This window comes from Dromiciops gliroides, chromosome 1 (assembly GCF_019393635.1).
Source record: "Dromiciops gliroides isolate mDroGli1 chromosome 1, mDroGli1.pri, whole genome shotgun sequence".
Taxonomy (NCBI): Eukaryota; Metazoa; Chordata; class Mammalia; order Microbiotheria; family Microbiotheriidae; genus Dromiciops; species Dromiciops gliroides.
Window position 1 is genome coordinate 726,580,029 of NC_057861.1, and position 15,252 is coordinate 726,595,280.

At 37.9% G+C, this 15,252-nt stretch overlaps 1 protein-coding gene across 2 annotated transcripts in view; it reads left to right on the forward strand.

The window, feature by feature from the left end:
- The window catches only part of EIF4E3 (eukaryotic translation initiation factor 4E family member 3), a 50,101-nt gene that overhangs the window by 12,952 nt on the left and 21,897 nt on the right, over nt 1-15,252 (forward strand). For both annotated transcript variants that reach the window (XM_043977185.1, XM_043977184.1), the window contains exon 2: nt 9,525-9,597. In XM_043977185.1, coding sequence (XP_043833120.1) covers nt 9,525-9,597 — 73 coding nt within the window. The remainder of the gene's footprint in view (nt 1-9,524; nt 9,598-15,252) is intronic.

The following is a 15,252-nucleotide window of genomic DNA, read 5'->3' on the forward strand; positions in this document are numbered from 1 at the left end:
TTTAATAGATTAAATTGCTATACAGAAAGACACGTTAAAATTCAAGATGAACTGATTGTATCTGGTCCAAATGCTGCAATGTATAATGCTTAGTCATTGATTCTGATATCATTTAAAAGATCAGTGGCCATGAATAAATGGAGGTATTGTCACTGTCAACATTTGTGAAACCTGTTAATAGGTCCATTCTCACCCAAACCTGCTGCTATTCAGGGACCCATTTGCCATGTGACCCTCAGATTATTGGAAATACTCTTCAAGTACATTTCCCAAATGCCTAATGTCTTACCTGATGACTAGATAGAACAGGCCACCCTGGAAACACAGGTACTGCAGAAAAATTATTATTAGATATTTATAATTCTTTCAACTGGAGTTTGAAAAATTGCGGTACAGCAAAGGGAAAGGGTTTGGATTTGGGTTCAAATCTTGAATCTGCCACTATGTAAACACAGGGAAGTCACAACTGCCTTTCGCTTCAGTTTTCTGTTCTACAAAACAAGGAGATCAGACCAGATGGTGCCTGGCATCCCTTCCAGGTCTAGATCTATTACTCAAATATCTATTTTAAAATTCTGCAACTATTTGTTAAGTATCTACTGTGACCAAAGCAGGTTTGTTGGCATAATTTTAACTTAGTATCTGGTTAAAAGGAACATAATGTGGTTTGAAGTTAACACAATATCATAGTTTCTCATGTTAATTGAGTTTTGAGTTTGAAAGTTAGTATTCAGGCAGTTAGGTGGCGCAGTGGATAAAGCACTGACCCTGGATTCAGGAGGACCTGAGTTCAAATATGGCCTCAGACACTTAGCACATACTAGCTGTGTGACCCTGGGAAAGTCACTTAACCCCAATTGCCTCACTAAAAAAAAAAAAAAGGATTGGAAAGTTAGTGTTCTATTGGTCCAGACCTGTTGTGGGGAGGGAGAGGGAGAGGGAGAGGGGGAGGGAGAGGGAGAGGGAGAGGGGGAGGGAGAGGGAGAGGGAGAGGGAGGGAGAGTGGGAGAGAGAAAGGGAGAGAGAGAGGGAGAGAGAGAGGGAGAGGGAGAGAGAGAGGGGGGAGAGAGAGAGAGAGAGAGAGAGAGAGAGAGAGAGAGAGAGAGAGAGAGAGAGAGAGAGAGATTGATTGAGATTGAGATTAAAAAGTTCCTCTAAATCTGTCTTGTCTCTAAGGTATTATACTTGTAAACTTAAGTAGGGATTGAAGCAAGTAGTTATAGATCTAACTATTATAGCATTGCTTTAATTGGTGATTTAGTGAGAACCCAAGTGTATTTTTCCTGAATGCATTTGGGAGGAGAGGTTATACAAAGCCTAGCAAATAAAAGAATGAATAATCCCTGGTGGGGTGGGGGAGGCTTTTAATTGGAAGTAAAAAGGAGGTAGAAAAGCCTATTATTAAAAAAAATTAATGTTTCTCAACTCTTAAATAATTTAAGTGATGGAGAGGATCTCCTACTACAATAAAATAATAATGTTTCATTGAGGCTTGGGATAATTTAGTAACCATAAGTCCACTCAATCTATTTTGATTAGTGCATTTAATCATCCTAGGGCACTTTTATTAGCAACACATTGATTGAATATGATATCATTTCCATCCCACTGTTAAAAGTAGTTATTATTGTAGGCATAACATTTGACAAGAAAATGTAATCACAATAGTAATTATATATGTATATATATATATATGTATGTATGTATATATAAGCAAATTTTAAATAACTAGAAAACAGACCCAGAATTTCAACAGTTCATACTGGTTTTCACTTATCTCTGTTGGCAGCAGATGTTTGCCACAGAAGTCTCCCACGTTTCTGATTTCTTAATGGCATCCAAAAGAAGTTGTATAAAGTTATAATGATCCTTGTACTTCAAGCATTTATAGCTCTAGAAATGTCTTCTCTCTTACCCAGCTCCCAAATTTTTATCTTCATATATTCCTAGTACCTAGCATAATGACTTACACAGAGTGGACACTTCGTAAATGTTTGCTAATATGTTCTATAACATGGACAAATATATAATGAAGAGCATTCCTTTTTTAGTGTATTCTCACTGAATGCATGATAAAATTATAAGAGCTAGAAGATGTGTGTCTGTACACACACACACACACACACACACACAATTTTTTGGTACTAGATGTCTAATTTCATTGCTATATGGAGATCCCAGTGAAGAAACTCCCTCTACCAATGCAGATCAGAATATGCTATGTAATTTACAGTCTTGGAGAGCTTCCAGGAGAAGACTCAGAGGTTAAAGACTTGCCCAGGGTCATAGTCATGTGTCGGAGAAATTTGATAATAAGTCTATCAAACTCTGAAGCCAATTCTTTCCTACCTGTTGATCTTAGTATAGGACATTCAGTCTACCATTTGTCTTATAATTCTATCATGCATTCTGTAAATGAATATATGGTAAATAAGTATCCAATATATGGCAAATAGGTATGAAATTAAATCTTTCTCTCTTTCTTTCCTTTTTTTTTTTTTTTGGTGAGGCAATTGGGGTTAAGTGACTTGCCCAGGGTCACACAGCTAGTAAGTCTCAAGCATCTGAGGCTGGATTTGAACTCAGGTCCTCCTGACTCCAGGGTCGGTGCTCTATCCACTGCGCCACCTAGCTGCCCCCTGAAATCTTATTTCTAAAGCACTTAGCACAGTGCCCGACTCATAGTGTGTACTCCACACTAAAGTATGCTATTTGTGATGGATTTGCACATATTGTAGATGATTTCAATAAAAATATATATTAACCATCTATTCTGTGTAAGGTTCTGGAGATTTATGAAGACCACAATGAAAAATAGGTCCCATGTTTAAGGAGATTATCATCTGTCTGGGAAATAACATACAACGCAGTTGGTAAGACAATTTGAAGAGGGAGAGAGCATTAGCTTTAAAAAACAAAACAGGGGCGGCTAGGTGGCGCAGTGGATAAAGCAACGACCCTGGATTCAGGAGTACCTGAGTTCAAATCCGGCCTCAGACACTTGACACTTACTAGCTGTGTGACCCTGGGCAAGTCACTTAACCCCCATTGCCCTGCAAAAAAAACAAAAAAACAAAAAACAAAACAAAACAAAAAATCCAAAACAAAAATGGGCCCCATTGAGCTTCTGTAACCCCTCAGTGGAAGCCCAAGGAAAATTCAAGGATCATAAAAGTATAGCTAAAAGACCATCCAGTCTAATCTCCTCATTCTATAGATGAGTCTCAGAGAGGATACTTGATTTACCTAAAGGTTATACAGGTAACAAGTGCTTGGACTGAGATTCAAACCCAGGTCCTTTGATTCAGATCAAATGCTTTATAGACTGCCTAGTGCTGCATTCTGCAAAGGTGTGGAGGGAGTGCATTTAGACTTGGGAAGGGGCAGATTGGACAAAAATAGAGAGATGAAAAGAATACTGCTGAGATTGGGGATATGGCTAGCAGGCTAATTTGACTGGAACTTAGTGTAAATTAAGGGGAGTCTGGAAGGATAGAATAGAGTTAGATTTTGAAGAGCTTTAAATGCCAGCCAGAAGATACTATGTTTCATCCTGGAGGCAATAGGGATCCACTAGAGATTTTTTTTTTTTGAGTAGTGCAGTGGCATGGTAAGACTTATGAGTTAGTAATATTGATTTGATAGTTTTGTAAAGTAGGGATTGCAGAAAAGAAATTGCAAAGAGCAACATCAGTTAGAAACTATTGGAAGAACTTCTGGCCAAGATAGGTACCTGACTAGAGGTATGCAGCCTAGCTCCCAATCCTATCCCAGGAACAACCTACATATAGATTGAATGATGATCAAGAAATCTCATGGGAAACTATACTAAGTGATTTTGTGCACCCCAGAATTGTACATTCTGCCAGAAAACCAGGCAGTAGCATAGGGGACCCTCCAAAGCCACCACCATCAAGGTCAACAAGAGGTAGAGCTCCCAGAGTGACCAGAGATGGACCATTCACCCATAGCAAGTTAGGAAGGCTCCCATGGTGATAAGAAACCGCAACATAGACTTTAAGCACAAATGTTTGTGAGAGCAGCAGCAACCACAGCAGAGACAGAGAACAACAGGACTGAGGTTGGGGAATCCCAGACCTTAGGGCTCCAAGTTCCCTAGAACTTTTTCCTAAAATACCACAGAGGGCCCTGTAGAACCAATGTTTTGAACCCCATAGATCCACAAATTAGGTGGGAAGAGACATGACTTAAGCCTACTTTTGCTTAGAAACACCCCAGAAGATAGATGTCAGTTGAGTGGCCCATTTGGAGACTTGGTTGTAGGGCCTTCAAGTATCCCATCCAATAGCACAGTGGGGGTGGAGGTATGATCAGACGCATGCTGGTCCTGTCACAGTATGTTAATTCAAGAACTAAGGCTAGAGATGAATAAACATGAACATACACTGAGCACTCTGAAGAATAATTATTAATTCAGAAATACCCCAAATCCCAACCTAAAAACAGAGAGCAACTCCATAACCACTGTTAGCAGAGACTCAAAGGAAAAAGTGAGTTTTAAATACTTAGAAAAAATAAAGCAAGAGATAAAAATGAAATAAAATTTCTCGAGGGAAGAGTTGGAAGGAGAATAAATATCTTAGAACAAAGTAATAAACCTTACACAAATAATGGACTCTCTAAAATTAAAATAGACTAAACACAGAAATGATTTCCCTGAAATAATTCTAAGGACTGTGAGAACAAAATCAAAAGATTGAAGAAAGAGAAAGAAATGTAAGGTATCTCCAAGTAAAGGCAACTGTCCTGGAAAACAGGTGAGGGGGCAATAATTTAAGTGTCAGGTTCACTGAAAATCATTTAAAAAAAAACAAAGCTTATACAACATCTCAAATCATAAATTAAAATTGTTTAATTCTTTTAGAAACATAAAATTGAAAATACAATCATACAGTCACTTCCTGAAAGAAACCCCAAGAGGAAAAGTCCTAGAGACATCACTTGCCAAATCTAGAATTTTCACATCAAGGCAAAAAAGGCTGCAAGCAGCCAGAAAGAAAGATTTCAAGTACTAATGAACCAAAGTGAGGATCACAAAAAAATCTGACCACTTCTACTCTAAATGAGGAGATCTTGGAATATGATATTCTAAAAGGAAAAATATATAGGCTAAGAACTAAGAGTAATTTAACCTACAAGGAATGTAACTAGACTTTCAGTTATTCTGGATGAAATGACCAAAGCTTATTAGAGACTCTGAAATTTCTCTTGACAAGAAATCTAGAATGATAATTTTATTTGGACTATTGATTAGGCTTTTTCATGATGAAGAGCTAATAGGGAGAAAACAAATAATTAGTCCTTTAGAACCATAATATCTTTAAAGGATTTCAAGGGAGTTAATGAGAAAAATAGTGGGGTAGTAGTAAAATGAGTCTGCTCTGAGAGTTTGAGGAAGACAAGCAGAAGAGAGGAGAAAAGAAATACACTATTCTAGCAAGAAGGAAGAAGGGGGTGGAACCTACTACATTGTAATACACAAGAAGAGTATGTAAACATGGAGGAAGGGGCAGAGGAATTTGGCATCATGTGAACCTTATCAGAAATGAACAAAGGATGGTTGAACATACACAGAAACTGAACATGGAAGTAAATGGAGATAGGGAGGAAATAGTCAAAAGCAAAACAACCTTACTGATCCTGAAGGGTGTTGCCAATTCAAAGAGGGAAGCAAAGGAAAGACTTGGAAACTTAAGTGAGTACCAATTGGGGAATGGCTGAACAAATGGTATTTATGAGTTTAGTGGCCTATTGTATCATTAGAAACGACAGAAGAGGGGTAGCTAGGTGGCACAGTGGATAGAGCACCGGCGGCCCTGGAGTCAGGAGTACCTGAGTTCAAATCCAGCCTCAGACACTTAACACTTACTAGTTGTGTGACCCTGGGCAAGTCACTTAACCCCAATTGCCTCACTGAAAAAAAAGAAATGACAGAAGAGATCATTTCAGAGACTTCTGTGAAGTAGGAACTAAAAAGGGTAAAGTGATCAAAACTAGAATTTATACAATGATAATATATTTTTTAAAAAATATTAAAAGCTTTTAGAACTCTGATCAAAGTAATGACAAACCATGTCTCCAGAGGACCTAAGATGAAGTCTATTAGTGATCTTCCTACAGAGGTGATGGATTAAAAGTGCACAAAAAGACATACATTTTTGGACATACCCATTGTTTAAATTTGTTTTGCTTGACTACGTTTATTTGTTTAAAAAGAGTTGGGGGTTTTTCTCTTTTGAATTAGGAGGATGGCTGGGCTGAGGGAGACGAAGTTAAAAAAAAAAGAAAAGAAAAATGTTTGCTTCTGAAACATTTAAAAATGCACAGAATAAAGGCTTAGCAGGAAGCACAAACGGTTTTGAGTGAGATGCTGAATTTAGATAATAAAAAAGTGGTATACAATCAATATTTATGGTTTTGTATGTAATCTTTTTATATGGAAAAATTATTTTTAAATACATACACAAACACATGCTATTGCTTTGAGAGTTGCATTGTTAATTGAGAAAAGAGGAGAGCTACTTCTTACCTGTATCCCATGTATAGAATGTTCCTCCTTCTATGCTTGTAACCTCTTTCTCTTTTCAAGGCTCAGCTGCAGTGGTGCTTCCTTCCTGCATTTCTGATTTCTCCAATTGTTACTTAAATCTCACTTCAATGACTCTTTAGTTATTTTTATATATTATATTGTTTATATGATTAAATATATATTTTAAATTATTAAAAAATATTAATATATAATTGTTACCTATTACTCATCTATATTCTCATTACTTATCTGTCAGCAGTACTTTAAGATTATAGATCCAGGGGCAGCTAGGTGGCACAGTGGATAGAGCACCAGCCCTGGAGTCAGTAGTACCTGAGTTCAAATCCAGCCCCAGACACTTAACACTTAATAGCTGTGTGACCCTGGGCAAGTCACTTAACCCCAATTGCCTCACTTAAAAAAAAAAAAAGATTATAGATCCAGAGTTAGATGAGACCTCAGGGACCAGTTTATAACACCCTCATTTCACAGATAATGAAATTGAGGACCAGAGGGGCTAAACTACTTGGTCTGGCCCAAGGAGGTAGTAAGTATCCAGAGGCAATGTTCTTTCCACATTCTCCTTAGTAGGATGCTTTCAAGCTCCTTGAAATTGGGGATAGTATCTTATTTTTCTATTTATATCCCCTATGCTTAGCACATAATAGGCACTTAATGTTGGTTGTTTGGAGAGATTATGAAAGTAAAAATCAATAAGACCTGGCAATTGTCTAGATATGGAAAGTGAGAAAAAGAGAAGGGTCTAGAATGCCCCTAAAGTTTGATACTTAGAAAAATGGTGATCCATTAGGTTCCGCTTGTAGGATTTTTACAGGTAATCCAGAAAAGAACAAAGCTTATTGTGAGCAAAGGGACTATCCCAGTCATTTGGGATAGTCCAGATGATACAGTGCCTTGTAACTCCTTAGTTTTCTTAGGGAAGCTTTTTACTATTGGATTCTTTACTTTCAAATACCCTCTTTCTATCAGAAGTAATTCTAAAACATTGTAATTTTGTTAAATTACCAGTGTGAGGTAGCAGAATTATGAATGTATTTATTCTCATCTTCACCCTAATCACTGTCATTTTAAATGGAGTAGCTAGGTGGCACAGCAGATAGAGCACTGACCCTGAAGTTGGGAGGACCTAAGTTCAAATCTCACCTCAGATACTTACTAGCTGTGTGACCCTGGGCAAATCACTTAACCCCAGTTGCCATAAAACATCCAGGGCCACCTCCAGTCATCCTGATATATATCTCGCCACTGGACCTAGATGGCTCTGGAGGAGAGTGAGGTTGGTGACCTTGCACAGCCCTCCCTCACTTAAATCCAATTCACTTTAAGTCATGACATCAACGCGATGTCATGGTCCTCCTCAAGAATGAAAGACAAACGACAATCATTTTAAGTGTTCGATGTTCTTAAGAAAGATCTGCCTTAATAAGAGACTAGTAAAACTGGCACAATTGAAGAACCTTAACCCCCCAATATTACTAAGGCCTATTTTTCAAATGCGACTTTCCTCTGCCTGGTCTTCTACCATTCCCATCTTCCCCCAAGTAAGAATAAACGAGATAAATCACTTTTCTAGCCCTCACTGTACGGTGTGCCAAAGATGAGATGCTGTGGTATGTTGCCATCTAGTGGAATATAAAGTGAACTAATGATGAACATTCTGACAGTCAATTGTAAAAAAATTTTTTAAAAAAATAGTGTGTTTATTTTCTCATCACCAGGAGCAATGCATTTAAACTATAAAAATATGAAATTATTTTTAGAAACTTTTGGAAATCTAGTTAAACTATGGTTTAATTTTCATTTTAAATCTTATTCAAGTAAAGAAACAGGCGATACTGCATAAGGAGTGCTGGCCCTGAAATCAAAGAATCTGGGTTCAAATCTGAATTCAGATTCATGTGTATGGCCTTGGGCAAGTTACTTAATCTCTCTGCACCTCGGTTTCCCTATCTGCAAAGTATAAAATCTAGATGACCCCTGAGGTCCCATCCAAACATAAATCTATGGACATAGATTAAAAAGTGGGCAGATGAAAGTATATATTTAACACAGGAAAGAAACTATAGATAGAATCCTAGAATGACAGAGCTTAAAGGGACAATTTACAGACTTCTTTTGTTTTTTACCCATTTACCCCCATTTTACAGATACTCAGTAGCAGCATTTATATAGTTTTTTGAGGTGTACTTTACAAATATTACTTACAAATATTTTACAAATATTACTTCATTTTTCTCTTCATAAAAACCCTGTGAGGTGATATTATCCTCATTTTATGTATGAGCAAACTGAGTCAGAGAGAGGTTATGTGACTTGGCTGGCATCACAGAGCTAGTAAGCGTCTGAGGCAGGATTTGAACTTAGGTCTTCCTGCCTCTAGGTCCAGTGCTTCCTCCAGGATGCCACCTGGCTGCCTCAGACAGACACAGCAGCAGATCTCTTTTTACTCCATGGCTTATGTTTCTAGTTCTGCCGCATAATAGTCATCAGAGCAGTAACCTTTCATGTTTCCCATCTTCATCTGTAAACTAACCTAACTAGTTTATGAAGTGTAAGGTCCAATGGCAAAAGGCTATTTATAGCTTATTTATTTTACTTTATTTATCTACTTTAGACTGTAAAACTTTCCTAGCTCATTTTTAGTTATTGTTAAGCTTCCAAGGAGTTTGGCTATGCTTATACTTTAAAGAAATAAACATGTTACTTTAAAAAGCAAGAATAATATTTCAGCACCTTTTTAAAATAAACGACAGTCCAGCAATTCCAACTCTTTACTTCAAGCTCTTACCTTTTAAGGCTTTTAAAAAAGTTGTAAGCTCTATTTTATTTATGATTCATGGGCTCTTTTGCACTTTAAAATGTTATACCTTCTAATTACAATTTAATTATAATTGGCAAAATATTTTTATTAACTTTGATTCTTTTTGTTGGGGATGGGTGGTATTTTACTAAGGTCCCTGCCTGGTACCACAGCAGCTGAATGTGCATCAAACTTGAAGAAAATCTACACAGTGCAAACAGTGCAGGTAAGAGACATCAAAGGTCAAGTAATTTTTCCATGTTACCTAAGTATATGTTTACATATACTTTTTCTCTAAAGCCTTATAAATGAGAACATGAGAGACACCATACTAGGTCAGGCTAGTGCAGATCTCCAGCTAGAGGTAGGTGACTGTGCAATGAGAGACACCTTTAAAACATTTTTATTTATTAAGTGTCCACTCTCTGCCAGACCTTCTTCCAGGCACTGGGAATCAAACACAAAAAATGAAATTGTTCCTGTTCCCAACAGGTTTACCTTCTGTCTGTATATAACATGTCCTTAACTAAATCATGTCTAAAATCAATACATTTCTAATTTAAATGGGTGGTAGGTACTAGTAGCTACAGAGATCATAGATGGCCTCATGGTGTTGTCGGTATTTTATGCCACATGCCACATGTGTTACAATGGAGACTAAAAGCTTCTTACTTACAAACAGCAGTCCAATTTTGAAAGCTAGGGTACACAATTTACTTTACCTAGTTCTGGTGGTTGACTGTTTAATCTGGGATTGTTTATCTTGCACTGTAATTAAAATGCATTTTATGGAAAGGGACAGCTACCCCTTAGAACCTCAGAAGTAAAGAATGAGCCTCAACCTTAGCTAACTTCATTATGTTGCTCTCATCCATGAATTTATAATGTTAAGTCATTCATGACTAAAGGAATTGAGGGAGGAAAAAATATTGAGTGCTTTCTGTGCCAAGCACTGTGCTAAGCACTGGGGAGTAAAGATTTTTTAAAAAGAGATAGTTCTTCCCAGCAAGGAACTTATATTCCAATATAGGAAGACAACATGAGAGGAGGGGAGGGAGAGAGGAGGACTTTTTTTTCCCCTCTGGGGATGGTGGTAGATGACTCTTTTGGCAGGTAGAGGGTGAGATACCTGGTACTCTGCTATTTGGTTGGATGGGTTGTGAAGCTAAAGCATGGTCTGGTGTCTAGGACCAGACACTAAATATAGTAGACTAAGTGAGTTAGTTTCTACACAATCAGTCACCAAAGAACTGGGATGAGCCCTGGAGTAGAAGCTCCAGATGTGAGTGAATGAATTGGCCCAGGCATTTGAATGGGGGTTCAAATCAGGAAGACGCAAGTAAAGAGGTTCGGGTCTCAGATTTGGGAGTGGTGGGTGCTAGTCTAGGGAGAAGAAGCAGGTGGATGGGCAGATGGTGATATGGCCTAGGTGGAGAGCTGAATGGGATATGAGCCTGAAGCCAGTGTTTAGGACCAACCAGCAGGCTAGTGAGAAGGGAATGAGCATTGACATAGCACCACTGTGCTGAGAGTTTTAACAAGTATTATCTCATCTGATTCTCACAACAGCCCTGAGAGGTATATCTATTATTATCCCCATTTTTACAGTTGAGGAAACTGAGACGATAAGCTGTTAATTAAATTGGCCCGAGTCACGCAGCTAGTAACTGAGGTGGGATTTGAACTCAGTTCTTCCTGACTCCAGGCTTAGTTTTCTATCCAGCTCTTCCTGTGCTACTGCACAAACACTCACAGATCATCTCGTTTGAGTTCTAGCATAAGATCCTACGATTTAGAGCTGGAAGTTTGGTCCAACCCTGTCATTTTACAAATGAAGAGTCTGAAGCCTAGAAAGATGCTGTGACTTCTCCAGTGACATATTATCGAGCAAGTAACAGCTGCAATTCAAACCTAGGTCTTCAGACTCCAAATCTAGGCTTTTCTTAAGCATATCTGAATAGGCTTGTATTGACGGGACTAAAGAAAATGGGGAGGGGCCGGAATCTGGGATTCCATCCTTGTAGAGTATCCCTAGGGAGGAAACCCCCATTATCAGGGCAGATTGGCCACTTTGGGAAAATGTAGAGTTTGCTGGAGACATTGAGAAGTTCAGTGATACAAGTATCATTTAGCCAAGATGGATCGGAAGCAAGCCTTCCTGACTCCTAGGTCAGGGCTAGAAAAAGTGAAACTTGAGTTGGGCCATTCAAGATGTTGAGAACCATGGGGAGGGCATGTCAGGAAAGGAAAGGGCATAAGCAAAGACATGTCTTTTCAGTTCTGTGCTTATCTATCCTCAAGGAGGAAGCCTGGGAGGTATGAATTACAAACACCTAGCCTTAGTTAGGGCACTTTGGGCAAGTGTAAAGATTTATACAAACTGAGTAGACATTGTAATGATCTTATGTGCAGTTTCATGGAAACTGATGTTAATTCTCGAGTTAAATTTAAGCATTGTTCTACTTATTGTTCTTTTCCTGTGCTGTAAATATTGTTTGGGTTAAAAGCTATTAGGTCATATGAATTTTTCTTTTTCTCCAAATGTACTTGTGGGTGACTTTTTTCAGGTTGTGAATTGACAATCCACGCTAAGCTGTTTTGTCATTTTGGCATACTTATTTTATTGTGAAATGTGGGATCATTTCATTCTACCACTACAAAACAATCAGAGACCATTACCTTTTCTTTAAAATGTAAAGAGCAGAATTCTGAAGAGTAAACTCTGCTATTTTCTGGAATGATGAAAATGGATCTTTTTAGGCTTTTTTCCCCTTTACAATCAACCAATCAAAAACATTTATTAAGCATTTACTAAGTGCCAGTCACTGTACTTCTCTCTGGGGACAAAAACAAAAAGGCAAAAACACAAGGAGTCCGTGCACTTGAGAAACTTACATACTAGCAGGCAAACAGTATGTAAATAAAAAGGCACACACAGGATACATTTGGAATAGAAGGAAAATAGGTATAGAGTGGAAGCATCAAGGGGCTCCACAGACTGTGAAGGCCTCCTCTGGAAGGTGTTTTTTGAGGTAAGTCTTGAAAGAAGCTCAAGAAATTTAGAAGTGTGGGGGGGCAAGCATTCCACCTGTCAGGGAAAGCAAGGACAAAGGCATGCTGATGAGCAGTGTAAGGCAAGAAAGCCGCTGATACTTTTGCTGATCTGTAGAGTACATGGGAGTAAAATGTCAGAAGCCTGGAAAGATAGGAAGAAGCAAGTTTGTGAAGAGGCTTAAATTGCCAACAGGTAACTTTGTTGATGCTGGAGGTAATAGGCAACCACTAGAGTTTATTGGGTAAAAAGGTGGCACGGTTAAAAAATTATAGGCTACTGTGGGAAGAATGGATTGAAATAGAGACTTTAGGCAAGAAGGCCATTACAACAGTCCAGGCTAGAGTTGTTCATTGCCTGAACTATGGAGATTGGTTATGTGATTGGAGGAAAGGGAACATGTATGAAGGGGGTTGGTAAGATAGAAACTACATTTTTTTTCCTTTGGCATCTTTATGCTTGATGCATCTTTTATTTTTTTAATCATAAAAACATTTTATAATTTTTCAGTTACATGTAAAAATAGTTTTTAACATTTGTTTTCATAAAATTTTTAGTTCCAAATTTTTCTCCCACCCTTTGTTCTCTTCCCCCTCCCCAAGACATAAAACAATCTGATATAGGATATATATGTACAATCACATTAAATACATTTCTGCATTAGTCATATTGTGAAAGAAGAATCAGAACAAAAGGGAAAATCCTCAAAAAAGAGAAAAAAATAACAACAAAAAAGTAAGAAATAATATGGTTCAATTTGCATTTAGAATCCACAGTTCTTTTTTTCTGGATGTGGAGAACATTTTCCATCATGAGTTCTTTGGAATTGAAACTACAAAATTTGTCAGCTGATTGGCTATCTGAGGTGAGAGTGAAAAGTCAAAGAAGATGCTGAGTTTGCAAACTTGGTTGTCTTGGAAATTGGTGTTGCCCTCAGCGGTAATGGGAAAGTTTAGAAAAGGGGAAGGTTTGGGAACCAACCTAATTGTTTTAAATTTGTAGAGTTAGAGGTGCCTACGAGACACCCATCTAGTTTAAGATGTCCAAATGGCATTGGGAGAAGCAGTATTGAGAGAATAAAAGTGGATATGTAGATTTTTGAATCATCTGCATAAAGACGATACTTGAATCCATTAGAGCTGATGTAACTGATCATCAAGGAAGATAATAGTCACCTCTGCTTTAACATGTTTTTTAAAATGTGCATTTCTTCCATCACAATTGAATATTTTTAACATAACACACATTTCAAGTTTGCTTCTATGCTGTTTATTCTTGAAACCTGGTGTTGTGGCCTGTCCAAATTTCTTGTGCAGTCTTGGGGCAAGCTGATGAGCATCCTGAGGCTGAGGATATGACTATTATTTTTATAGTATTTATGAATTTTGAAAATGATTTAACATGTATAAAACTGTGATGTCTTATTAGGTTCCTATCTTTTTATGTGTTACTGATGAAGTTTTTGTGCTTTGTGCTTCTGACCCAATTTTCTCCATAAGCTCTATGGTTTTTATTGTGTTATTTTGTATAGCACAGCGCTTTTGGGGAATGTATATGCCATGTCTAACAGAAGCAAACATATAGAGAAAAGAGAGTACGGTTTAGGATATACCGTAGGGAGAAACCCATAGTTAGAAGTCATTAAAAAAACATGAAAACTCATCAAAAGAGACTGGTCAGGGGGCAGCTAAGTGGCACAGTGGATAAAGCAGTGACCTTGGATCCAGAAGGACCTGAGTTCAAATCCAGCCTGGGACACTTGACACTTGCTAGCTGTGTGACCCTGGGCAAGTCACTTGACCCTCATTGCCCTGCAAAAAAACAACAAAAAGAAACAAACAAAAAACCAAAAGAGACTGGTTAGACAGGTAGGATGAGAACCAATACAGAGTAGTGTCATGAAAATCCAAAGAGAGATGCAGGAGAAGAAGGTAATCACTAGTGTTAGGTGCTACAGAGAGGTCAGTTTTAATTGGAATATGAAGTCAGAGGATACATAACAAAGAGTTAAGAAGAGAGGAAGAAGAGAGGAAGTGGAGGCCCTGAATGTAGACAAGTTTTTCAAGGAGTTTAGCATAAAAGAAAGGAAGAAAATACAGGACTACTGCTACCAAAGATGGCAGGATCAAGCTTTTTTGTTTGTTTTAGGATAGGGGAAACTTGAGCAACTTTGTAACCAGCCAGTGAAGTGATTGGCAAAGCACATGATTAAGAAAAATTCAAAACAATTTTGGGGTTTCATTGTGTTTTGAACACTGAAATATAATGTACATTATTTCGATAATATGAAAGTCTTTCAGAAGATCTGGATCATGAAAAATTAAATATATAATATAAATCAGGTTTGGGCCTTTTTCATTTTAGGAGAAAACTGCTTAGGTTCTGGCTGCATTTACTTTTACTTGCCCTCTTCTTAAGCTTGTCTTTGAAACTCTAGGAAATATGTAGTCATGGAAAGAAAAAGCAACAGAATATTTCAGGTCATATCAGTTTCAAGTCCTGACTTAACTTTTCATTTGATGAGTAACAGAGACTCAGCTTGCTTGGTCATGCTCTGTCAATTCCAAAATATTATTGTGGCTGTAAGAATTGCAGAATCAACCAATAACTGACCAAGGGTCTTATCTACAGTATTCCTGATAAATGGTCATCCAGCTTTGTTTGAAGGCCTCCAGGGAAGGGGAATCCATCGCCTCCTGAGACCTTTCATGTTGTTTTTTGGCTGGCTTTTATAAAGGCTTTCCTTACATCGAACTTGTCTGTCTCTCTTCAATCTCTACTTACTCACTGCTTGTAGTTCTGAGTTCCAGGACCCATAGGATGAATCTC